General features: G+C 44.9%; 1 protein-coding gene across 9 annotated transcripts; it reads left to right on the top strand.

The window, feature by feature from the left end:
• Positions 1–22,589, top strand: kcnk10a (potassium channel, subfamily K, member 10a). Of its 9 annotated transcripts, none has more exons than XM_079371646.1 (10): positions 1–671; positions 10,396–10,781; positions 15,042–15,159; positions 15,906–16,066; positions 17,810–18,002; positions 18,415–18,557; positions 19,988–21,613; positions 21,694–21,741; positions 21,780–21,899; positions 21,938–22,002. In XM_079371646.1, exons 1-7 carry the CDS (start codon positions 617–619, stop codon positions 20,660–20,662), a joined length of 1,731 nt encoding a protein of 576 aa, XP_079227772.1. In that variant the 5' UTR covers positions 1–616; the 3' UTR covers positions 20,663–21,613; positions 21,694–21,741; positions 21,780–21,899; positions 21,938–22,002. The 9 variants fall into 9 exon arrangements, with proteins under 9 accessions (XP_079227772.1, XP_079227773.1, XP_079227769.1 ...); XM_079371647.1 differs by having other exon boundaries at positions 19,988–21,660; XM_079371643.1 differs by having other exon boundaries at positions 19,988–21,741; positions 21,938–22,009.
• The last annotated feature ends 4,629 nt before the right edge of the window (positions 22,590–27,218 follow it).

Raw genomic sequence — 27,218 nt, 5'->3', positions numbered from 1 at the left:
ATTTGAGGTGTTTGTTATTGCACAGTAGGTTTTGCATGGTTTATTAGAGGGATTTTGAAAACCAATACCTCTCTCTGTCCTCTCCTCCTTCCTTCTCTCCTCTCTTGTCCTCTCCTCTTCTCTCTTTTCTTCTCCTCTCCTTTCTCTCCTCCTCATCAAACTGAATCACTCCTGATGTAATCTTATTTTTAATGTGTTTTTTCCCTCTGTGAGCTGACGTCGTGTGTCATAGTGCGCAGTCGCAGACACGCTGGTGCGACGCAGCGTGGAGGCAGACGGACTCAGCAGCATCACTATCCGCGTCGGGTGGATCCTGCAGAGGTTTGCTGCATCCTGACGGTGATCATGAGAGACAAAACATCCGTCACGATGTGAACGTTAAATTCTTCAATGGAGCTTCGTCTCCCGCTGCGCGTTCCCGCGGTCATTCCCGCACTCGGTGAGACGGAACTGCAGCGGGCGGAGGGTGTGAGTCCTGACCGGAGAAGAGCCTCCCTCTGCGGATGATGTGTTTTTCCTGCTCGCTGCCTTCCCTCCTCTCCCGGTGAACGTCGTGCTCAGAGGTTCTGTCACACCCTTTTCCCACAAACAGAGCCAGAACCGAGGCTGAGTCAAGATGAAGTTTCCCACTGAAAATCCGAGAAAACCAGGGACCGTGAACCCCCCACCAGGTGAGTGTTTCTGAGTTTACTGCAGCAGTGAGTCCGCAGCTCTGGTCCGTTCAGACACACGCACACGCACACGCACACGCACACACACACACACACACACACACACACAAACACACACTCTAACACACGCGCGCACACACGCACGCACTTGAAATTCATGTGAGGTTTGTTCATCACATTCATTAGTCATTCGACGAAGATCTGTTTCTTGTTTTGATTTTTACCTGAGAAAGTTATGATCGTTTGTTTCTGTCTTTTTTCTGTTTTTTTGTGTGTGAACGTGTGTGCCTGTGTGCGTGAGAAATGACTCATTAGAAACAGGACATCATCAGTGATAATAATAATAATGATGATAATGATCATGGTGATGGAGAGATTATCATTATCAGTATTGTTCACAGCAAAATGTAAACAGCAACTGTAAACAAAGCTGTATGCACCAACAGCATCTAAAGAGCATCAACAACAATGTTCACCACATGCTCACAACATGTTCACCACATGTTCACCACATGTTCACTACATGCTCACAACATGTTCACCACATGTTCACCACATGTTCACTACATGCTCACAACATGTTCACAACATGTTCACCACACGCTCACAACATGTTCACAACATGTTCAAAACATGTTCACCACACGTTCACCACACGTTCATACATGTTCACCACACGTTCACCACACGTTCACAACATGTTCACCACACGTTCACAACATGTTCACCACACGTTCACAACATGTTCACCACACGCTCACAACATGTTCACCACACGTTCACAACATGTTCACCACACGTTCACCACACGTTCATACATGTTCACCACACGCTCACAACATGTTCACCACACGTTCACAATATGTTCACAACATGTTCACCACACGTTCACCACACGCTCACAACATGTTCACCACACGTTCACAACATGTTCACCACACGTTCACAACATGTTCACCACACGCTCACAACATGTTCACCACACGTTCACAACATGTTCACCACACGTTCACAGCACGTTCACAACATGTTCACAACATGTTCACCACACGTTCACCACACGTTCATACATGTTCACCACACGTTCACAACACGTTCACAACATGTTCACCACACGCTCACAACATGTTCACCACACGTTCACAACATGTTCACCACACGTCCACAACACGTTCACCACACGTTCACAACATGTTCACCACACGTTCACAACATGTTCATCACACGTTCACAACATGTTCACCACACGTTCACAACATGTTCACCACACGTCCACAACATGTTCACCACACGTTCATACATGTTCATCACACGTTCACAACATTTTCATCACACGTTCACAACATGTTCACCACACGTTCACAACATGTTCACCACACGCTCACAACATGTTCACCACACGTTCAATACGTGACCACACGTTCATACATGTTCACCACACGCTCACAACATGTTCACCACACGTTCACAACATGTTCATCACACGCTCACAAGATGTTCACCACACGTTCACAACATGTTCATCACACGTTCACAACATGTTCATCACACGCTCACAACATGTTCACCACACGTTCACAACATGTTCACCACACGCTCACAACATGTTCACCACACGTTCACAACATGTTTACCACACGTTCACAACATGTTCACCACAAGTTCACAACATGTTCATCACACGTTCAATACGTGACCACACGTTCACAACATGTTCACCACACGTTCACCACACGCTCACAACATGTTCACAACATGTTCACCACACGTTCACAACATGTTCACCACACGTTCACATGTTCACCACACGTTCACAACATGTTCACCACACGTTCACCACACGCTCACAACATGTTCACCACACGTTCAATACGTGACCACACGTTCACAACATGTTCACCACACGTTCACAACATGTTCACATGTTCACCACACGTCCACAACATGTTCACCACACGTCCACAACATGTTCACCACACGTTCACAACATGTTCATCACACATTCACAACACGTTCACCACACGTTCACAACATGTTCACCACACGTTCACAACATGTTCATCACACGTTCACAACATGTTCACCACACGCTCACAACATGTTCACCACACGTTCAATACGTGACCACACGTTCATACATGTTCACCACACGCTCACAACATGTTCACCACACGTTCACAACATGTTCATCACACGCTCACAAGATGTTCACCACACGTTCACAACATGTTCATCACACGCTCACAACATGTTCACCACACGTTCACAACATGTTCACCACACGTTCACAACATGTTCACCACACGTTCACAACACTTTGACCACACGCTCACAACATGTTCACCACACGTTCACCACACGCTCACAACATGTTCACAACATGTTCACCACACGTCCACAACATGTTCACCACACGTTCATACATGTTCACAACATGTTCACCACACGTCCACAACATGTTCACCACACGTTCACAACATGTTCATCACACGTTCACAACATGTTCACCACACGTTCACAACATGTTCACCACACGTTCACCACACGTTCATACATGTTCACCACACGCTCACAACATGTTCACCACACGTTCACAACATGTTCACAACATGTTCACCACACGTTCACCACACGCTCACAACATGTTCACCACACGTTCACAACATGTTCACAACATGTTCACCACACGTTCACAACATGTTCACCACACGCTCACAACATGTTCACCACACGTTCACAACATGTTCACAACATGTTCACCACACGTTCACCACACGTTCACAACACGTTCACAACATGTTCACAACATGTTCACCACACGTTCACAACACGTTCACAACATGTTCACAACATGTTCACCACACGTTCAACACACGTTCATACATGTTCACCACACGTTCACAACATGTTCACCACACGCTCACAACATGTTCACCACACGTTCACAACACGTTCACAACATGTTCACCACACGTTCACCACACGTTCACCACACGTTCACAACATGTTCACCACACGTTCACAACATGTTCACAACATGTTCACCACACGTTCACCACACGTTCACAACACGTTCACCACACGTTCACAACATGTTCACAACATGTTCATCACACCTTCACAACATGTTCACCACACGTTCACAACATGTTCATCACACGTTCACAACATGTTCATCACACGTTCACAACATGTTCACCACACGTTCACAACATGTTCACCACACGCTCACAACATGTTCACCACATGTTCACCACACGCTCACAACATGTTCACCACACGTTCACCACACGTTCACAACATGTTCATCACACGTTCACAACATGTTCACCACACGCTCACAACATGTTCACCACACGCTCACAACACGTTCACCACACGTTCACAACATGTTCATCACACGTTCACAACATGTTCACCACACATTCACCACACGCTCACAACATGTTCACCACACGTTCAGCACACGTTCACCACATGTTCACAACATGTTCACCACACGTTCACAACATGTTCACCACACGTTCACCACACGTTCACAACATGTTCACCACACGCTCACAACATGTTCACCACACGTTCACCACACGTTCACCACATGTTCACCACACGTTCACAACATGTTCACCACACGCTCACAACATGTTCACCACACGTTCAATACGTGACCACACGTTCATACATGTTCACAACATGTTCACCACACGTTCACAACACTTTGACCACACGTTCAATACGTGACCACACGTTCACAACATGTTCACCACACGTTCACCACACGTTCATACATGTTCACCACACGCTCACAACATGTTCACCACACGCTCACAACATGTTCACCACACGTTCACAACATGTTCACAACATGTTCACCACACGTTCACCACACGTTCACAACACGTTCACAACATGTTCACAACATGTTCACCACACGTTCACAACACGTTCACAACATGTTCACAACATGTTCACCACACGTTCACCACACGTTCATACATGTTCACCACACGTTCACAACATGTTCACCACACGCTCACAACATGTTCACCACACGTTCACAACACGTTCACAACATGTTCACCACACGTTCACCACACGTTCACCACACGTTCACAACATGTTCACCACACGTTCACAACATGTTCACAACATGTTCACCACACGTTCACCACACGTTCACAACACGTTCACCACACGTTCACAACATGTTCACAACATGTTCACCACACGTTCACCACACGTTCACAACACGTTCACCACACGTTCACAACATGTTCATCACACCTTCACAACATGTTCACCACACGTTCACAACATGTTCATCACACGTTCACAACATGTTCATCACACGTTCACAACATGTTCACCACACGTTCACAACATGTTCACCACACGCTCACAACATGTTCACCACATGTTCACCACACGCTCACAACATGTTCACCACACGTTCACCACACGTTCACAACATGTTCATCACACGTTCACAACATGTTCACCACACGCTCACAACATGTTCACCACACGCTCACAACACGTTCACCACACGTTCACAACATGTTCATCACACGTTCACAACATGTTCACCACACATTCACCACACGCTCACAACATGTTCACCACACGTTCAGCACACGTTCACCACATGTTCACAACATGTTCACCACACGTTCACAACATGTTCACCACACGTTCACCACACGTTCACAACATGTTCACCACACGCTCACAACATGTTCACCACACGTTCACCACACGTTCACCACATGTTCACCACACGTTCACAACATGTTCACCACACGCTCACAACATGTTCACCACACGTTCAATACGTGACCACACGTTCATACATGTTCACAACATGTTCACCACACGTCCACAACATGTTCACCACACGTTCAAAACACGTTCACCACATGTTCACAACATGTTCACAACATGTTCACCACACGTCCACAACATGTTCATCACACGTTCACAACATGTTCACCACACGTTCGCAACATGTTCACCACACGTCCGCAACATGTTCACCACACGTTCACAACACGTTCACCACACGTTCACAACATGTTCACCACACGTTCACAACATGTTCACCACACGTTCACAACATGTTCACCACACGTTCACAACATGTTCACCACACGTTCACCACACGCTCACAACATGTTCACCACACGTTCACCACACGTTCACAACACGTTCATCACACGTTCACAACATGTTCATCACACGTTCACAACATGTTCACCACACGTTCACCACACGTTCACAACATGTTCACCACACGCTCACAATATGTTCACCACACGTTCACAACACGTTCACAACATGTTCACCACACGCTCACAACATGTTCACCACACGTTCACAACATGTTCACCACACGTCCACAACACGTTCACCACACGTTCACAACATGTTCACCACACGTTCACAACATGTTCATCACACGTTCACAACATGTTCACCACACGTTCACAACATGTTCACCACACGTTCACAACATGTTCACCACACGTTCAATACGTGACCACACGTTCATACATGTTCACCACACGCTCACAACATGTTCACCACACGTTCACCACACGCTCACAACATGTTCACCACATGTTCACCACACGTTCAATACGTGACCACACGTTCACCACACGTTCACAACATGTTCACCACACGTTCACCACACGCTCATACATGTTCACCACACGCTCACAACATGTTCACCACACGTTCACAACATGTTCACCACACGTTCACCACACGCTCACAACATGTTCACCACACGTTCACAACATGTTCACAACATGTTCACCACACGTTCACAACATGTTCACCACACGCTCACAACATGTTCACCACACGTTCACAACATGTTCACAACATGTTCACCACACGTTCACCACACGTTCACAACATGTTCACCACACGTTCACAACATGTTCACCACACGTTCACAACATGTTCACAACACGTCCACAACATGTTCACCACACGTTCATACATGTTCATCACACGTTCACAACATTTTCATCACACGTTCACAACATGTTCACCACACGTTCACAACATGTTCACCACACGCTCACAACATGTTCACCACACGTTCAATACGTGACCACACGTTCATACATGTTCACCACACGCTCACAACATGTTCACCACACGTTCACAACATGTTCATCACACGCTCACAAGATGTTCACCACACGTTCACAACATGTTCATCACACGTTCACAACATGTTCATCACACGCTCACAACATGTTCACCACACGTTCACAACATGTTCACCACACGCTCACAACATGTTCACCACACGTTCACAACATGTTTACCACACGTTCACAACATGTTCACCACAAGTTCACAACATGTTCATCACACGTTCAATACGTGACCACACGTTCACAACATGTTCACCACACGTTCATACATGTTCACCACACGTCCACAACATGTTCACCACACGTTCATACATGTTCACCACACGTTCACAACATGTTCACCACACGTGCACAACATGTTCACAACATGTTCACCACACGTCCACAACATGTTCACCACACGTTCACAACATGTTCACCACACGTTCACAACATGTTCATCACACGTTCACAACATGTTCACCACACGTTCACAACATGTTCATCACACATTCACAACACGTTCACCACACGTTCACAACATGTTCACCACACGTTCACAACATGTTCATCACACGTTCACAACATGTTCACCACACGTTCACCACACGTTCGCAACTTGTTCACCACACGTCCACAACATGTTCACCACACGTTCACAACACGTTCACCACACGTTCACAACATGTTCACCACACGTTCACAACATGTTCACCACACGTTCACAACATGTTCATCACACGTTCACAACATGTTCACCACACGCTCACAACATGTTCACCACACGTTCAATACGTGACCACACGTTCATACATGTTCACCACACGCTCACAACATGTTCACCACACGTTCACAACATGTTCATCACACGCTCACAAGATGTTCACCACACGTTCACAACATGTTCATCACACGCTCACAACATGTTCACCACACGTTCACAACATGTTCATCACACGCTCACAACATGTTCACCACACGTTCACAACATGTTCACCACACGTTCACAACATGTTCACCACACGTTCACAACATGTTCATCACACGTTCAATACGTGACCACACGTTCACAACATGTTCACCACACGTCCACAACATGTTCACCACACGTTCATACATGTTCACAACATGTTCACCACACGTCCACAACATGTTCACCACACGTTCACAACATGTTCATCACACGTTCACAACATGTTCACCACACGTTCACAACATGTTCATCACACGTTCACAACATGTTCACCACACGTTCACAACATGTTCACCACACGTTCACAACATGTTCACCACACGTTCACAACATGTTCATCACACGTTCACAACATGTTCACCACACGTTCACAACATGTTCACCACACGTTCACAACACTTTGACCACACGCTCACAACATGTTCACCACACGTTCAATACGTGACCACACGTTCACAACATGTTCACCACACGTTCACAACATGTTCACCACACGTTCACAACATGTTCATCACACGTTCACAACATGTTCACCACACGTTCACAACATGTTCATCACACGTTCACAACATGTTCACCACACGTTCACAACATGTTCACCACACGTTCACAACACTTTGACCACACGCTCACAACATGTTCACCACACGTTCAATACGTGACCACACGTTCACAACATGTTCACCACACGTTCACAACATGTTCACCACACGTTCAATTAATCTTGTTTTAGTTTTCATTCTTTCCCTCGTCTTCTGTGTATGTGTGATTCCTAGTGTGGTTTACTTTAGTCCTTGGTGTGTTTCCCTGTATCCTTGTGTCCTTCTCTGTTGTCTGTAGGCTTGTTTTCCTGTTGCTTGTGTTTTCAGGTTCTTAGTTTGGTGTTTAATGTTTCCTAGTCTTGTTTTAAGTGTTTCCTGTTTGATTTTGTAATATTTTGTTTTAGTTCATGTCTTTTCATTGTCAGGTTTTACTTTATATTTGTCCTCAGTGTTCTGGTCTTGTGTTCTTTGTTCCTTGTTTCTCTTCTGTCTGATTACCCTGATGTTCCTCACCTGTCTGTTTAGTCTCACCTGCGTCTGGCTACCCCATGTCTATTTAGCCTCTGTGTTTTTCCTCAGTCCCCTGTTGGTTCTTCGTCTATGGTAGTCTATGGTAGTTGTCTTTGTCTCTGGTAGTCAGTTTGTCTTGAGTAGTTGGAGTCTGTCGGTGCCTGTCGTTTGTTCCCTGCCTTTCTGGATTTAGTTTTGAGTAAGTTTTTGATTTGTGTTTTTGCCTTTTGATTTTGAGTTTGCTTTTTGTTAAATAAATCTTTGTTTACCGCATGTTGGTACCTTCCCCTGTATAATGCCTGCCACTCCGTGACAACTTTTACTCTTTACATAATAGACTGGTATAGTAATGACGTATTTTTGTACCCGAAAAAATGGCGCCGGTGGTTCCTACGAAAATTCGCCTATGGGATTTTTGCATTGGATTTTGGATCATTGCAGTAAACAATCTCTGTGTCAAACACACGTTTCTGACGCGTTGTTGTTTTGTTCAGCTGGATAATCTTTACAGATGAACATCATTTATATGAAGTTTGAAGAGTTAATGCAGCCAAGAGAAGTAAAAAGCTAATGCTATGCTACAAGCTAACTACACCGTGGTCAGTTTGTAATGACGTCACGACCGTTATGCTTCATCGATCTAATCATTGGATTTGACAAGATAGCTAAACATTAGCTTAATAAGTTGTTTATTAACCTAATATTTACAAGAGCACTGAAAAACGGAGGAGGAGGATTAGGGAGAGAGTTCCTGGCATGATGACGTTTAACGTCTCCATGACAACCACTGTAGTTTCAGTTAGCTACTCGTTAGCAACCGCCGTTTAAAGTGAATGTGTATGAATGGATGAGTTAATACTGATGGACTCTTTACTCTGCAGCAGCCTCTACCATCAGTGTGGTGATGTGTTGTTGTGACCCTCAATGTAAAAAGTGTGTTCAGTAGTCAGAAGACTAGAAAAGAAATATATTAAATCAAGTCCTTTTCCTATTTTGAAACACACAAGTGTCTTACACTTTATCCAAATGTGCAAGACGTACATTTCTTCAAGTTAACACTATACAAAGGACTTCCTGCACCAAGCACATTACAGAAAAAGAATCATTCCTATTCACCTTGGGCCGGCTGCGGTGAGGCAGTGACATAGGTGGAGCATTAAACACAACACGTTCAAGGACAGAGGTGAAGTAGAGATTAAAGACAGCATCAGGTGGAGCAGCTGTGGTCACAGAGTGATGAAGTAGCAGGTGGAGGCTCCGCTGTCACTGTGTACTGAAATATGATCAGAGTCCTTCTGTTCACAGACCACTCTGCTTCGTCTACAACAGGACACCTCCTCTCCAACGTCCGTCCTTCTGTCTGTCTGTCTGTCTGTCTGTCTGTCTGTCTGTCTGTCTGTCTGTCTGTCTGTCTGTCTGTCTGTCTGTCTGTCTGTCTGCCTGTCTGACTGTCTGTCTGACTGTCCCTTTATCTGACTGTCCCTCTATCTGACTGTCCCTCTGTCTGTCTGTCTGTCCCTCTCTCTGACTGTCTGTCTCTCCTGTTTCAGTGGCGGTCCAGACCAACATGGTCCCCCCAAAGAAAGTCCAGTCGGGCATGCTTCAGTCCAGTCTGGTCCAGGCCAGCGTGGCCACCATGCAGAACCCGATGGGCTGTGCCGTGCCGCGGCTCTCTGTCTCCACGCGCCCCACTAGCGTGGTGGCCAGCATGGAGGCGGTGGCGGATGGCTCCGTGCCCTTCGCCATGATGAAGTTGAAGACGGTGCTGGCTGTGTTTGTGGTGGTAGTGCTGTACCTGATGGGAGGGGGGCTGGTGTTCCGTGCGCTGGAGCAGCCATTTGAAAACAACCAGAAGATCACCATCACGGCGGAGAAGGCCGCCTTCCTCCACAAACACCCGTGTGTGTCCCCCGACGAACTGGAAGCTCTCATCAAGGTGAGACGCCATGCTCAGCCCGGGATCGGGACCACTGAAACCTGAGCTCCATATCGATCAGACACACACACACACACACACACACACACACATACATACACACACACACACACACACACACACACACACACACACACACACACACACACACACACACACACTCTCACACAGCCTTCATACATCCTTGAAAGTCATTGAATAAGCTGAAAGAAAAGTTCTTCTGAGGAGTTTAAATGTATTTTTAGTCAAATCAACAGAAGGGTTATTGTTGATCCTTGTTCCAGATGTTTTTGAGTAGAAGCCAGCTGTTTTTAGTGCTCAGGATCATTGGGTGTCTTTCCAGATGTTTTTAAGGAGCAGCCAGCTGTTTTTATTGCTCAGCACAGAGTTGAAACATAAACGTCAATAACACTGTAACACCTCCTAGCTCCCATGCTGTGTGAAGAATGTTCTGATGAAAACTTAACCTGAACCTGGAATGAGACAGGCGCAGGATGTTTTGTAAACGTCAATCAGAAGAGACTGATCCGATCAGACTCATTCGGAAAGAAATTTCATTCTGATCGAGAGGGGGGGTTTATGCAGATCAGTCTTCGGATCAGGATGGATGTAATGGACTCCAGCTGTTTGGTCTGGATGTAATGGAGTCCAGCTGTTTGGTCTGGGTGTAATGGACTCCAGCTGTTTGGTCTGGGTGTAATGGACTCCAGCTGTTTGGTCTGGATGTAATGGACTCCAGCTGTTTGGTCTGGGTGTAATGGAGTCCAGCTGTTTGGTCTGGGTGTAATGGACTCCAGCTGTTTGGTCTGGGTGTAATGGAGTCCAGCTGTTTGGTCTGGGTGTAATGGAGTCCAGCTGTTTGGTCTGGATGTAATGGACTCCAGCTGTTTGGTCTGGGTGTAATGGACTCCAGCTGTTTGGTCTGGGTGTAATGGACTCCAGCTGTTTGGTCTGGGTGTAATGGACTCCAGCTGTTTGGTCTGGGTGTAATGGACTCCAGCTGTTTGGTCTGGATGTAATGGACTCCAGCTGTTTGGTCTGGATGTAATGGACTCCAGCTGTTTGGTCTGGATGTAATGGAGTCCAGCTGTTTGGTCTGGGTGTAATGGACTCCAGCTGTTTGGTCTGGGTGTAATGGACTCCAGCTGTTTGGTCTGGATGTAATGGACTCCAGCTGTTTGGTCTGGATGTAATGGAGTCCAGCTGTTTGGTCTGGGTGTAATGGACTCCAGCTGTTTGGTCTGGGTGTAATGGACTCCAGCTGTTTGGTCTGGATGTAATGGACTCCAGCTGTTTGGTCTGGATGTAATGGAGTCCAGCTGTTTGGTCTGGATGTAATGGACTCCAGCTGTTTGGTCTGGATGTAATGGGGTCCAGCTGTTTGGTCTGGGTGTAATGGACTCCAGCTGTTTGGTCTGGATGTAATGGGGTCCAGCTGTTTGGTCTGGGTGTAATGGAGTCCAGCTGTTTGGTCTGGATGTAATGGAGTCCAGCTGTTTGGTCTGGGTGTAATGGACTCCAGCTGTTTGGTCTGGGTGTAATGGAGTCCAGCTGAAACCCAGGATGATAATGGACAACTTAATGCAGGGAGAAAGCTTCCCTGGCTCTGAGCCAGCTCACATTTTGAGGTGGACACCTTCACACAGAAATCCAGAGCTGCAGAGTGAGCTTGGTTACTAACAGCTCTGTAATGCAGGCTCTATACGCACAACTCACACCTCATTGCATTTCCAAACACAAGCAACAAAAACAAGGGCACATGTCACATCAGGAATCTTTCTTAAAAACATCCTTTGTAACAAGCAAACCGTCACCTCCAAAAAACTGTGATTTAAAATCATACTTGACTTCATCTTGTTGTTGTTTACAGGCCGTCTTGGAGTTCAGATAACAGACTTATAGAAATGATTGTCAGATTTCCAATGAGTCAGACTCCAATTTGGCTCTTACAGATAATTAATGGGAGGTGGCCTCGGGGTAGACCCAGGACACGCTGGAGAGACTATGTCTCTCGGCTGGCTTGGGAACACCTCGGGGTCCCACCTGAAGAGCTGGAGGAGGTGTCTGGGGTGAGGGAAGTCTGGGTATTCCTGCTTAGACTGCTGCCCCCACGACCCGGCCTCGGATAGGCGGCAGCAAATGGATGAAAGATAATTAATAGTTGATTCACTAAACTCCCAAATAGGATTCATGATACGATTCTCTCACAATTTATTTGACTAAAATGAGACTGAAGACAAATTATGACTAAATAAGATTCCTTTAGTTTTTTCATGAAAGCACCAATAAACCTTGTAATCTCTTTGGCTCTTAGACTTGTTTGTACAATATAAGAACCCAAACACAGAAGAAGTCAAACACAAAAATAACCAGAACAACAGAAGAAACCAAAGAACACAAAACATCCAGAGTAACGCTGTACCCAAACAGCACCAAAATGAGAAGTACCACCAAAACACAGAAATATCCAGAAACACAGAGAAACCCAAACAACAACAAAATATCCAGAGCAGCAATGATCAGACATCTTACCTGTGGAGCTGATGGTCCACCTGAAGATATGAACCCCTTCTGAAGATCTGGGGACTCCAGCTGAGGAGTTAAGGCTCCGGCCTGGATATATGTGCTTTAAAAGTGATCTTTCAAACCTTTAAATCAGTTCCAAAACCAACAGGAAGCAGCTGAAAGGAAGTTACAACTGGGAGGTTGTGTGTTCTGTATTTGTTGGAATGGAGAGAGAAGGATCAGAAGGATTTCAGGAAAGAGTGAGTGAGGAGGAGTCAGGAGTGAGTTGCCATTATCCAGTCTAGAGACGATGAAGGCGTGGACAACTTTTCCATTGTCTGATCGAGATTAGCTTTTGGAGATGATGTATAATTGATACATACATGGATGAACTCTGCGACGCCCCTCCCTACAAGCAGAACACACATGCATGTGTCCATCAGGGGCCCCATTTTAGGCAAATCATAAAGAACAGATGTCAGTCGTACTGCACAGTGTGGCATTCATATCCAAGCCAGAAGTTAAAGAATACTTCTTGGGATGTCTGGAAATTGAGGAAGCCACTGGCCTGAACCCCTGCTTGGACACCACTTCATGTGATTCAAAGGGAAGGTCAAGTGCCTTTCAGTAGGTGTGAGGAAAAAAGTTGTGTGCCATCCATCAGTGTCCTTCACTGAGACCATCTGTGAGAGCAGTTACACTTAAAGAGCCCTTAGCTACCTGTTTGTGTTTTTAGTTTCAATAGTGGCAGTAAATAAAAAGGGATCAAACTAAATCTTGCATTATACACGAGAGGTGTAATTTTAGTTTTGTGTATGTTTACGACATTAAGGGAAGAACTTTAAGATAAAGAGATCAAACGAGAGACAGGAAGTCTGTGTGTGATCAGTTTCAGTCCTAACCTTGTGTGCTTGACCTTCAGCCACTCAGCCAGCCATCACACCCAGCATGTGCCACGATATACTGAGGCGCCATCTGCCATCACACACACACATGCACACACTCACACACACAAACACAGAAAAACACACACACTGGGGTTGGAAATGAACTTTTTCACCTACGTGCTACTGTGACTGCAGGGTTCAAAAATCGAAAATGTGATAGAGAAGTGTTATATAGAGAAGTGTTATATAGTGAAGTGTTATATAGTGAAGTGTTATATAGAGAAGTGTTATATAGTGAAGTGTTATATAGTGAAGTGTTATATAGTGAAGTGTTATATAGAGAAGTGTTATATAGTGAAGTGTTATACAGTGAAGTGTTATATAGTGAAGTGTTATATAGTGAAGTGTTATATAGTGAAGTGTTATACAGTGAAGTGTTATATAGAGAAGTGTTATATAGTGAAGTGTTATATAGTGAAGTGTTATATAGAGAAGTGTTATATAGTGAAGTGTTATATAGTGAAGTGTTATATAGAGAAGTGTTATATAGTGAAGTGTTATACAGTGAAGTGTTATATAGTGAAGTGTTATATAGTGAAGTGTTATATAGTGAAGTGTTATACAGTGAAGTGTTATATAGAGAAGTGTTATATAGTGAAGTGTTATATAGTGAAGTGTTATATAGAGAAGTGTTATATAGTGAAGTTTTATACAGTGAAGTGTTATATAGTGAAGTGTTATATAGTGAAGTGTTATATAGTGAAGTGTGTGATCGTGATGTCTTGTTAGTTTTTCTTTAAATGGAGGTTTAGTCCACACATTTTGAACAGCTAACACAAACAGGTTCTTTTTCTCTTTCTTCCGTCAGCACTCTGTGGACGCTGTGAATGCCGGTGTCAGTCCTATCGGTGACACGTCGTATAACTCGAGTCACTGGGACCTGGGAAGCTCCTTCTTCTTCGCTGGGACGGTCATCACCACCATAGGTATGGAGGTTCATTCAGGACAACATTCGCTGTGTGTGTGTGTGCACTTTAAACTCGTGAAACTGTCCTTCTGGAGAATCTGCGAGTGTGTGGATAGTTTCTTCAGTTATTTTGTTAGTCACTTTATGAAGACAGAATTGTTATTGTTTTTATCGAATGTTCTGTTTTATCAACACATCTAGATACAGACAAAGAAGACATGCAAGACACAAGACATTAGTTAGAATAAACCCCTGTCCCCCCTCCCTCACATATATAATACCCTGAAACATGATTTAGAGAGCCATCAATATGAATAAGAATGAACAAATATTAAATTAAACCTGTGCAATTAAAATGATGCTTATATAAAGAAATGTACATAACCTGTGCAGAAATAGAAATATATGTTCCATTTAAAATGCTCACTCAAAGAACAACACGTCCTTTTTTCATCAGCTCAGTTCTTTCTGATTAGCTGTTGGTTCAAAGAAGATAACATAAAGAAAAAAATCACGTCAAACTTTAGCTTTCCTCCCTGTCCTCCCCTCCTTCTCGTCATCTCCTTGTCTTCCTTTCCTCTTCTTTTCTACTTCCTTCCTCCTATTCACCCTCCTCCTCCTCCTTTCTTTTCTACTCCTCCTTCTCCATTTTTTTACTTCTTTTCTCCTCCTTCTCCCTCCCTTCTTCCTTCTGCCTGACCCTCCTCTTCTTTTCTCTTCCACCCTTCTCTGCCCTCCTCGTCTTCCTCCTTCTCCTCTTCTCAGGTTATGGAAACATTGCACCAAGCACTGAGGGGGGGAAGATCTTCTGCATCCTGTATGCCATATTTGGTATTCCTCTGTTTGGCTTCCTGCTGGCGGGCGTTGGCGATCAGCTGGGAACCATTTTTGTGAAAAGCATTGCGAAGGTGGAGAAAATGTTCAGAGTGAGTCACAGAGGTCTTCTAATGATTTATCAGCTTCATGACATCTTATCATATTTATACATTGGTTTAGAGCTAATTCATAATGCTTTATTATTCATTGGTTTATGATCTGTCATAAAATATTCATGAAACTCTCTATGTACTGATCAATGACTATAAACTATAACTGATGTGGTATATTGTAGTGTGTAGTGTGTTCATTAGACACAGTTTGAATACAGATTGTGTCTGTGGCTTTGTTTACTTTCACAACAGTCTCGACCGCCTACATCGTCCAGTGCACCTGAAACACACTCGTGGTTCAAACTGGCCACGTTGGTGATAACTGCTGAACTCTAATGAAACATAATGCAGAATTTCAACAAAACAACTTCATTACATTATAGGAACATTAGGTGCATGGATCCTTTACCCACAATTCCAGTTGGCTGAACTAAAATACTGAGTAGCTGGGAGGCCACATAGTCCCCACCTGGATGGTAAGCTGTCCCATGTACCCAGTGCTTAATGTCCTAAACCTCTGGCACAGAGGGGAATTCACAATTATCACTCAAATCAACAGCAGCACACACACTCAATCAGCTGTTCCTAACACACTCACACACTCTGCACTTGAGATGGAGACAGTGTGGACAGTGGTTGTTATGTAGTGATACCATCAGAAGTAAATAATCCCATTCGTACACATTCACACTCCACTGACGAAGCAGCTGGAACAATTCAGGTTTAAGCGTCCTGTCCACGGAGACATCGGACATGACAGGAGCCGGGGATCGAACCCTCCAACCATCTGAGCCACAGCCGCCTGTAAACAACAATTAATGGTTGTTTTGGGTCTGTGTAAGTCAAATGACTCCAATACTTAAAGTCCCACAGTCTTCAGTCCACTATTAAACTTGCTGTTCTGTGTCAGCATGCGTCGGGCTGGCAAGGTTGGCAGTCCTTGTAATGTTAGGCCAGTTCAGGAAGATGTGTAACTCCATGAAGCCTTTTGGCACATCTAAGTCCTTCACAGCAGCCACCTTCTCTAGGATCAGAGGACACTTTCTTCCGCCCTAATGCTTGACATTTCTTCAGGTTGAGTCGTAAGCCAGCTTGACGGATAGCATGGAAGACATCCTGCAGCTTCTGCAAAGCACCATGACATTGTGTGTGCACTCCTCATCCTTGGCAGTCAAGATGTCAGCAAATATCTCCAGCAGTTTTTGCCTCTAATCTTGAGGTTCTAAACTTTCACAGTCCCTCTGAAGCAGGTTCTCCAGGTTCTGTTCGGTTATGGATCCTGTATGCTGGCCTACCAGATGCCATGGCTGGTGACTTTGACACAGACCTGTCATGTTGGCCTGTTCCCAGGTCACCTTGGTAATGTGAGATCGTCCCTGAGTGCCAGGCAGGTTAATGGCCTGACCATAGAGATAGTAGACCCAGTATCAACTACGACCCGTTCCTCCTGATCACTTCCACCACTTTGAGAATATGAACTCAGGTCTTTTATCATGTAACATAGATTCCTATCAGTCACATTTTTAAGCGTTTAGTTTGAAATAAAAACATGAGCTTGTTCAAGTTTTGTACTCATAAAACATGCTGATATGATCCACAGGATCAGATGTTCTGAGGGGACTCCTGTGCTGCCATCCTGTGGTGATCAGAGGTGGTGCAGGACATCGCTCAAGGAACCTTTTATGGCTACTAACAGCTCCATATTGTGTGTGTGTGTGTGTGTGTGTGTGTTTGTCGCAGAATAAACACAACCAGATCAGTCAGACTAAGATCCGTGTGGCCTCCACCCTGCTCTTCATCCTGGCGGGCTGCATCCTCTTCGTCACCATCCCTGCAGTGATCTTCAAACACATCGAGGGCTGGTCGGCGCTCGAGTCCACGTACTTCGTGGTCATCACACTGACCACCGTCGGGATTGGAGACTATGTGGCAGGTGATCATTATACATTATTAATATCAAATGTCTAAAGATGAGGGGGTGAGGAAGAGGAGTGATGAAGATGAGTGTGATGATGAAGAGGAGTGTGGTGATGAAGAGGAGTGTGGTGATGAAGAGGAATATGATAATGAAGATGAGTGTGGTGGTGATGAAGATGAGTGTGGTGATGAAAATGAGTGTGATGATGAAGATGAGGGTGGTGATGAAGACGAGGGTGGTGATGAAGATGAGTGTGGTGATGAAGATGAGGGTGGTGATGAAGATGAGTGTGGTAATGAAGATGATAGTGATGATAAAGATGAGTTTGATGATGAAGGTGAGTGTGGTGATGAAGATGAGTGCGGTGATAAAGGATGATGAAGGAGGGGTTTTGAAGATGATGAAGATGTCCTCCTCTTCCTCTCAGGGGGGGACCGTCGTATCGAGTACAGGCAGTGGTACCGTCCTCTGGTCTGGTTCTGGATCCTGGGGGGTCTGGTGTACTTTGCCGCGGTGCTGAACATGATCGGAGACTGGCTGAGGGTTCTGTCCAAAAAGACGAAGGAGGAGGTATGTAGTGAGGAAGAGGAGGAGCCACTGATGAAAGAGACGATTCAGAAATCATGTGATGGTCTTAATATTCAGATTGATTCTTCATTTGAATAAACTGAACCTCAGCTGATGATCTCAAACACACCAACAAATAACAACGTGAAGAAGGAAGACGCACACACACTCCTTAACATCTCCACACAGGGCCTGATTTACTCTCCATTAAAGAGTACGACAGTGCGTGCTCATATAAGGCACAAAATAGATAGATAGTTATAGCCTCTAGATAGTTAGAGGCAAATGAACGTCCAGTATTTTCAAGTAATATCAGATAAATGTGAATATAACAAAAGGAAAAAGTGGCTTATAAGAAAACTTCGGTATTAAACACGGTCCTCTGTGGTGTGCCACTCATGCCATGGTTGCGCACCAGAAGCTGGTCAGCTCTGTGTCTGATCAGACGTAATTCTCATGGCGACAGGTACTGAAGTTGGGGGTACAAGCATGGTGAGCCCCCCGTTCAAGCGTCCCACAGCGCAGCAGCAGGGGGGGGGGGCTGTAGAGTGAAGAGACAAGCGCGCTCCGGAGCGCACCAGAGACACGTAACCAGAGAAAATGAAATGCCCAGTTTAAAATGTAATGTTGGAGAGAAAAGGGAAATAGGCCGACATCATGTCAATGTGTAAATTCTTTAGAATGCAGACGCTGTGAATGTTCACAGTTTAATCATGGCGTTTCTTTTGAACTATTATTGAGGAAAGATACAAAATAAATGCATCCCATTTATGTTTCTGTCATTTAAACATGTGAACACGTCTTTTATTGAGCCTATGTCTCCTCCTACCTGCAGCCTGCAGTGTGTAACACTGGGGCTCTTGGATTAGTTCTTTTCAAAGGTGTTAAATTCAGACACCGTCACAACCACAGCAGTCTTTACCTGGCTTGGTAAATCACATTGTGTGTACTAACTGAACTTCTTTACATTTTCTCCTCCCAGTATTTTACACTCTGAGGCAGAAACGCCTCGTTTTACATATTCATTAAGACAAACGTACTAAATGAACTGTACGTGTTGTTTTGCTCATATAAAGACGCAATCCTCACTGCACGCTGTTAGTACATGTTTTGCTGGTGGAATCAAGTTTGCACACGTTTTAATACACGCAAACCTTTAGTAAATCTGGCCCTTAGAGATTGACCTCATATCTGTGACAACACATCTTATCTATGACTAGCTGATGGACTCTTCACTCTGCAGCAGCCTCTACCATCAGTGTGTGAATGTGTGTGTGTGACCTGCAGGATAAATGCGCTTTAAGTTACAGAAGTCTAGAAATGTGATCTTCAGTCTAAAGTAAATTTAGCAGGTGTATTTAATTGAATCATTTTGTTTTCATCTGTATCCATGTTTTAAATCCGTTCTCGTGTTGATGTTCTGTTCCTGTCAGGTTGGAGAGATTAAAGCTCACGCTGCAGAGTGGAAAGCTAACGTTCGAGCAGAGTTCAGGGAGACGCGGCGTCGGATGAGCGTGGAAGTCCACGACAAGCTTCAGCGTGCCGCCACCATCCGCAGCATGGAGCGACGCCAGCTGGGACTGGACCAGCGCGCTGTCTCGCTGGACATGTTGTCCCCAGAGCGCCGCGCCATGTTCAACAGCCTGGACACCAACAACTACAAGACCTCCTCCCAGGAGAGCATCGACACCAAGCTCAACAACCTCCGCCTGCGAGGGGCGGAGCACTGCGATCGCAGCTCTGACCACAAGACCACGTCCGAGGACAACATCTTCAACCGGCTAGGCTCCGTCACCAAACTCACCAAACGCAGTCGGAACCGAGATCTGAAGAAGAACATCCCGGATGAGAGCCGCCGGCCGCACAGCGAGGCCTACAGCTGCGGGACGCCTGTCTTTGACTGCAGCACGCTGTCCGCCGACGAAGGAAAGAGGAAGGATGACGGGGACGACGACACAGAGGACAAGGAGTGCAACACGAGCTTGTCTGATTTCCCGCTGTTCGTGGAAGCGTGTAAAGCTCAGAACGGATTTAACTTGGAGATCAAAGAGTCTGAGAGCGAGCTAAAGCTTGGAAGCGCGGCGCTGCAGATTAAGACGGACCCATAGACAGACAGAGCGTTGAAACTCAGCCATCAGTGCCTTATGTCTCTTATTCATGACAAACCTGGTGCGCTTTAAACTGTGACATCACACTTTCACTGTGCTTTATTCACATGCAGAAACAGAGGTGAAGATGAAAACAACTCAGGTCTCAGTGTGTGTGCACGGTCGTCTCTCTGTTTGAATCATGTCACACATGATGTGACTCGTGACAGCCTCAGATCGTCTCTGTTCTGACCTCTCCCTCACTTATTCACTATTATACTATTATAACACAGGATGAACCAATCAGTGACCTAGCTGCTGAACCGTAACACATACACTATCTTTACTCTTTAGTTCAATAAGAGGCTACATTATAGCTCCATGTTTATCTAATGAACCCCGGACAGGTAACACAGTGTAACGACTTACATTTAGTGTCCGATCATGGATCAATCATTTCTTTTTCATGCTTCTTACGTCGAACATGAAGCTGCTGGATTGTCTCTTTCAACACTGACAGAGAAAAACCAGAAGTGAGACTTAGTGGTAACTGGATTCTTTTCTCACAGATGAGCTCAGAGCAGATTTATGTGCCGCTTCCATTTATGGTGTAACTTCTGCCTCTGTGAGAACAACCTCAGCAGATGACACACAAACAGAGCTGGACTTTGTTTTATTCTTTGATGAGTTTCTCTTTCTGTAGGTGTGAAGGTTAGGGTGGGTCAGTGAGGACCAGGGTTAAGGGTCCGGGGGTCAGGGTCAGTCAGTAAGGACCAGGGTTAAGGGTTCGGGTCCGGGGGTCAGGATCAGTCAGTGAGGACCAGGGTTAAGGGTTTGGGTCCGGGGGTCAGGGTCAGTCAGTAAGGACCAGGGTTAAGGGTTCGGGTCCGGGGGTCAGGATCAGTCAGTGAGGACCAGGGTTAAGGGTTTGGGTCCGGGGGTCAGGGTCAGTCAGTAAGGACCAGGGTTCGGGTCTGGGGGTCAGGGTCAGTCAGTGAGGACCAGGGTTAAGGGTTCGGGTCCAGGGGTCAGGGTCAGTCAGTAAGGACCAGGGTTCGGGTCCGGGGATCAGGGTCAGTCAGTGAGGACCAGGGTTAAGGGTTCGGTCAGGGGTCAGGGTCAGTCAGTGAGGACCAAGGTCCGGGGGTCAGGGTCAGTCAGTGAGGACCAGGGTTAAGGGTTCGGTCAGGGGTCAGGGTCAGTCAGTGAGGACCAAGGTCCGGGGGTCAGGGTCAGTCAGTGAGGACCAGGGTTAAGGGTTCGGTCAGGGGTCAGGGTCAGTCAGTGAGGACCAAGGTCCGGGGGTCAGGGTCAGTCAGTGAGGACCAGGGTTAAGGGTTCGGTCAGGGGTCAGGGTCAGTCAGTGAGGACCAAGGTCCGGGGGTCAGGGTCAGTCAGTGAGGACCAGGGTTAGGGGGGTTAGGATGGATCGGTGGTGGATCACAGAATCATGACTGGTGAAAAAAAGATGACCGTGTTTCATTCAACTGGACCTGAGTTGTTTGATAAAAAAGAGACGTTTGCTGTCAGTCAGGAAAATTCAGACTCACTCTGCTGGAGGATGAATGAATGCCAATGATGCAGAAAAAAAAGAAAAGGTTATTCAAAGATAATGTTGAACATTTACTGTACGCCAAAGAGACGAGTGAAAAGGTCAGAGGTCGAGATCTACGTCACTCTGAAAAAAAAAAAAACCTTAAAGGAGCTGAAAAGAAGCGTGATGTTAACTCTTCATGTCTGTGTTTGTTTATGCTTCATAATGAAACTTTTAATGTCAATGTTGTTCAACACACCTCATGTTGTCTGTGCATGGTGATACCTGTGTCACATGACCACGTGTGACATCATGTGACCTCGTTAAAATGATGTCTCAGGGCTCGTTGTCCTCGTGTGTCGTCCATCAGCGAGAGAGGATGAAGATGCTCGTGTTGTTTTTAAAGAAAGAAAAGCCATAAAGGAGGAACGATTCAATCTGAACAGAGAGGGACCAGGAGGTGATGTCACTGTGAGGTCATCAGACGGTGTGATGTCACTGTGAGGTCATCAGACGGTGGGATGTCACGGTGAACATTTATTGACCACCTGTGCTGTCACCTCACTATCTCCACTGACTCAAACAAACAAACACAGAAAGTTCTCACATCAACAAACTTTAGGGAGGCTGGATGGACGCCTGATTGGCTGATACACCTGTCAATCAAATGTTCTTCCTCTGCAGATGTGCTTTCTCCCTCATGAAGCTGAAGATAAAAAAACGTCCTGTTAAAAGTTTAAAGGTCATCACATGAATGTTTTACCTGGAGCGTTCTGACAGACAGCACCTGGTGGCCATCAGTGGAAGTACACCATTGACTGTCGGCCATGTTGGCTGACTGATTGTTGGACACAACGTGACATCACATGACCATAAAGGTAACTCGATTGTACTGAGATATTTCTCTGTTTCTCACACACCTGAATGTTACACTCTCAGTGTATATGAACACACTCCACTCTGTGAACACACACACACACACACACACACACACACACACACTCTTTTTCTCATACACACACTGTCTGATCACAAAGTGAAGCTTCAGCAGGACAAGTTTTTCCAAAGCTCGTGAAAACATGTCAACAGTTAAAAAAACAGAGGTGTAAAAAAAGGCATGCTCGACTGCAACACTAAAAACATGTTTATAAGGTTGAATGTAAAAAAACACACACGGGAGGAGGAGGAGGATGAAGACACTCCATATGCTCCTGCCTGCCCGTGTCACACTCTGCACATGCTCAGTACGCTGCTCACAGTGTCATTACATCAGATGTAGTGATCGTCTTTTAAAATAAAAATCACTGAATACAGAGCTGTCTGTCTCTCTTCATGTGTCTGAGACTCTCCCCACAACAACAGCCTGTTAGAGGAGTGTCAGTCTGGATTTAGAGCTTACCATAGCACTGAGACTAGTTAGAGTAACACATGATCTTCTGTTTGCCTCAGACAGGGGACTTCTATCTGTGCTCGACCTGTTAGGTCTGACTGCTGCTTCTGACACCATCGACCATCACATCCTGTTACAGAGACTAGAACAATGACTTTGAGTTACAGAGACTAGAACAATGACTTGGAGTTACAGAGACTAGAACAATGACTTGGAGTTACAGGGACTAGAACAATGACTTGGAGTTACAGGGACTAGAACAATGACTTGGAGTTACAGAGACTAGAACAATGACTTGGAGTTACAGGGACTAGAACAATGACTTGGAGTTACAGGGACTAGAACAATGACTTGGAGTTACAGGGACTACAACAATGACTTGGAGTTACAGAGACTAGAACAATGACTTGGAGTTACAGGGACTAGAACAATGACTTGGAGTTACAGGGACTAGAACAATGACTTGGAGTTACAGGGACTACAACAATGACTTGGAGTTACAGAGACTAGAACAATGACTTGGAGTTACAGGGACTAGAACAATGACTTGGAGTTACAGGGACTAGAACATTGACATGGAGTTACAGAGACTAGAACATTGACTTGGAGTTACAGAGACTAGAACAATGACTTGGAGTTACAGAGACTAGAACAATGACTTGGAGTTACAGAGACTAGAACAATGACTTGGAGTTACAGGGACTAGAACAATGACTTGGAGTTACAGGGACTAGAACAATGACTTTGAGTTACAGGGACTAGAACAATGACTTGGAGTTACGGGGACTAGAACAATGACTTGGAGTTACGGGGACTAGAACAATGACTTGGAGTTACGGGGACTAGAACAATGACTTGGTGTTACGGGGACTAGAACAATGACTTGGAGTTACAGAGACTAGAACATTGACTTGGAGTTACAGGGACTAGAACAATAACTTGGAGTTACAGGGACTAGAACATTGACTTGGAGTTACAGAGACTAGAACATTGACTTGGAGTTACAGGGAATAGAACAATGACTTGGAGTTAGAGGGACTAGAACAATGACTTGGAGTTACAGAGACTAGAACAATGACTTGGAGTTACAGGGACTAGAACAATGACTTGGAGTTACAGGGACTAGAACAATGACTTGGAGTTACAGAGACTAGAACAATGACTTGGAGTTACAGAGACTAGAACAATGATTTGGAGTTACAGGGACTAGAACATTGACTTGGAGTTACAGAGACTAGAACATTGACTTGGAGTTACAGGGACTAGAACAATGACTTGGAGTTACAGGGACTAGAACAATGACTTGGAGTTACAGAGACTAGAACAATAACTTGGAGTTACAGAGACTAGAACAATGACTTGGAGTTACAGGGACTAGAACATTGACATGGAGTTACAGAGACTAGAACATTGACTTGGAGTTACAGAGACTAGAACAATGACTTGGAGTTACAGGGACTAGAACAATGACTTGGAGTTACAGAGACTAGAACAATGACTTGGAGTTACAGAGACTAGAACAATGACTTGGAGTTACAGGGACTAGAACAATGACTTTGAGTTACAGGGACTAGAACAATGACTTGGAGTTACGGGGACTAGAACAATGACTTGGAGTTACAGGGACTAGAACAATGACTTGGAGTAACAGGGACTAGAACAATGACTTGGAGTTACAGGGACTAGAACAATGACTTGGAGTTACAGAGACTAGAACAATGACTTGGAGTTACAGGGACTAGAACAATGACTTGGAGTTACAGGGACTAGAACAATGACTTGGAGTTACATGGACTGCTTTAAGTTGGTTTAGATCCTATTTATCAGACAGGTCTCAGTGTGTTCATGATGAGTCCTCTATGTACACCAAAGTTAGCCATGGAGTGCCTCAAGGATCAGTGCTTGGTCCGATTCTCTTTACATTATAGATGCTTCCTCTAGGTAGTATTATGAGAAAACACTCAAATGTCATTCAAATAAAATAAGCAACAACAGGGCTGATCTATAATAATGCAGGGTGAAAACTTAAACGTTTACAGTGACAGGAAGCAAATGATACATGGCTGGAGACCCCTGAGCAAATTAAGTTCCTGTGTTTAATGATTTAAGGTCCTGACACACCAAGGAGACCGTCGGTTCATCAGTCCATCGACGAGCAGTAGTTATCCTAGTTTTTGTGTCCTGCTACGTCGCTACCCTTCAGTCCCAGCTGGCCATTTTTTGGCTGATTCCACAAAATGACTCAGCATGAGCCGGCAGGTAGGAACAAGACCTGCTGGTACCTACAGTCTCTAAATGTACTACAGGAGGTAGAGTCTGCAGTTATCAGACCTGCTGGTACATACAGTCTCTAAATGTACTACAGGAGGTAGAGTCTGCAGTTATCAGACCTGCTGGTACATACAGTCTCTAAATGTACTACAGGAGGTAGAGTCTGCAGTTATCAGACCTGCTGGTACCTACAGTCTCTAAATGTACTACAGGAGGTAGAGTCTGCAGTTATCAGACCTGCTGGTACCTACAGTCTCTAAATGTACTACAGGAGGTAGAGTCTTCAGTTATCAGACCTGCTGGTACCTACAGTCTCTAAATGTACTACAGGAGGTAGAGTCTTCAGTTAACGATGTAGCAGGATTTGAGGTCAGCGAGGTCACTTCAGGGTTAACTTTGGGTTTTCAGTCCTGCGAGGGTCGTTCACTTGTTACCTGGATATATCACCATGGTATCTGACTGCACGCCTATGTTTGGAGATAAGAGGTCATCCTGTGAAAAGCTCTGCCTACTGACCAATCAGATCTTTAGATCGTGGAGCTCCTGGAGTTGATGGAGAAGGGGGGAGGACATGATTTCACATTATAGTCTGTTAAGTTATTGATTGTGTTTCACTGATAAACTTCAACACAGACTGAAAAAGCACCAGAGCATTTGAGTTAAAGATGTAAAATTACAAATATTTTGTTATTGCTTTGAATTGTATTTTCATTTGAATGTTTAGCGTCTCCATGCCGCTCTGCTGAAACAAAACTTCTCTCCACTTTAAAGAGTGAGCTCAGAGAAGAAACAGGAGTTATTATAGTCACTTCTAAAAGAACTCAGAATGGAACAAATTTAATAAACTGCAGTTTTCACATTGATAATCCCAGATTTTTCCTTTCTTTGCCCTTGTTGTCCTTCCTGCATTTGCTCCTGCAGCTGTGTCACTTTAGTCTTTGGAGCCTGTTTGTCTTGAACTTATTTATATTGTTAATATAGTCTGTAGTTTTTGTGAATATAGAGATTTTAGATCTGACGATCTGCTGACGGTAGATGAAGTGAATGCACTCTATAACTCGTAGGACTGATAATCACCATCTCTAATGTCCGGCTTCGTGAAGCCAGATCACCCAGAGAGAGCCTGGATATGTTGAACTCACTTCTCCAGGCCCCTGGAGTCCCTTTGTTAAAGAACACCTTGTAGTTTTAAAGATGCTGCTTGAAGCATGTATCATAGAGACAAAAAACTCAAACTAACAAACCAGATCAACTAAATGAATCTCAACTGAAGTCAACTGTAAACTCAAAGTCAGAAAGGGCTGTGCACTGTGTATCTGTCTTTTCTCTTTTACACCACAGGACACACCGACACATTCACACACTGATGGTATAGAGGCTGC

Source organism: Symphodus melops (assembly GCF_947650265.1).
Source record: "Symphodus melops genome assembly, chromosome: 1".
NCBI classification, from domain to species: Eukaryota; Metazoa; Chordata; class Actinopteri; order Labriformes; family Labridae; genus Symphodus; species Symphodus melops.
Note: the sequence above shows the minus strand (reverse complement) of the source record. Positions and strands in the feature narration are given on the sequence as shown.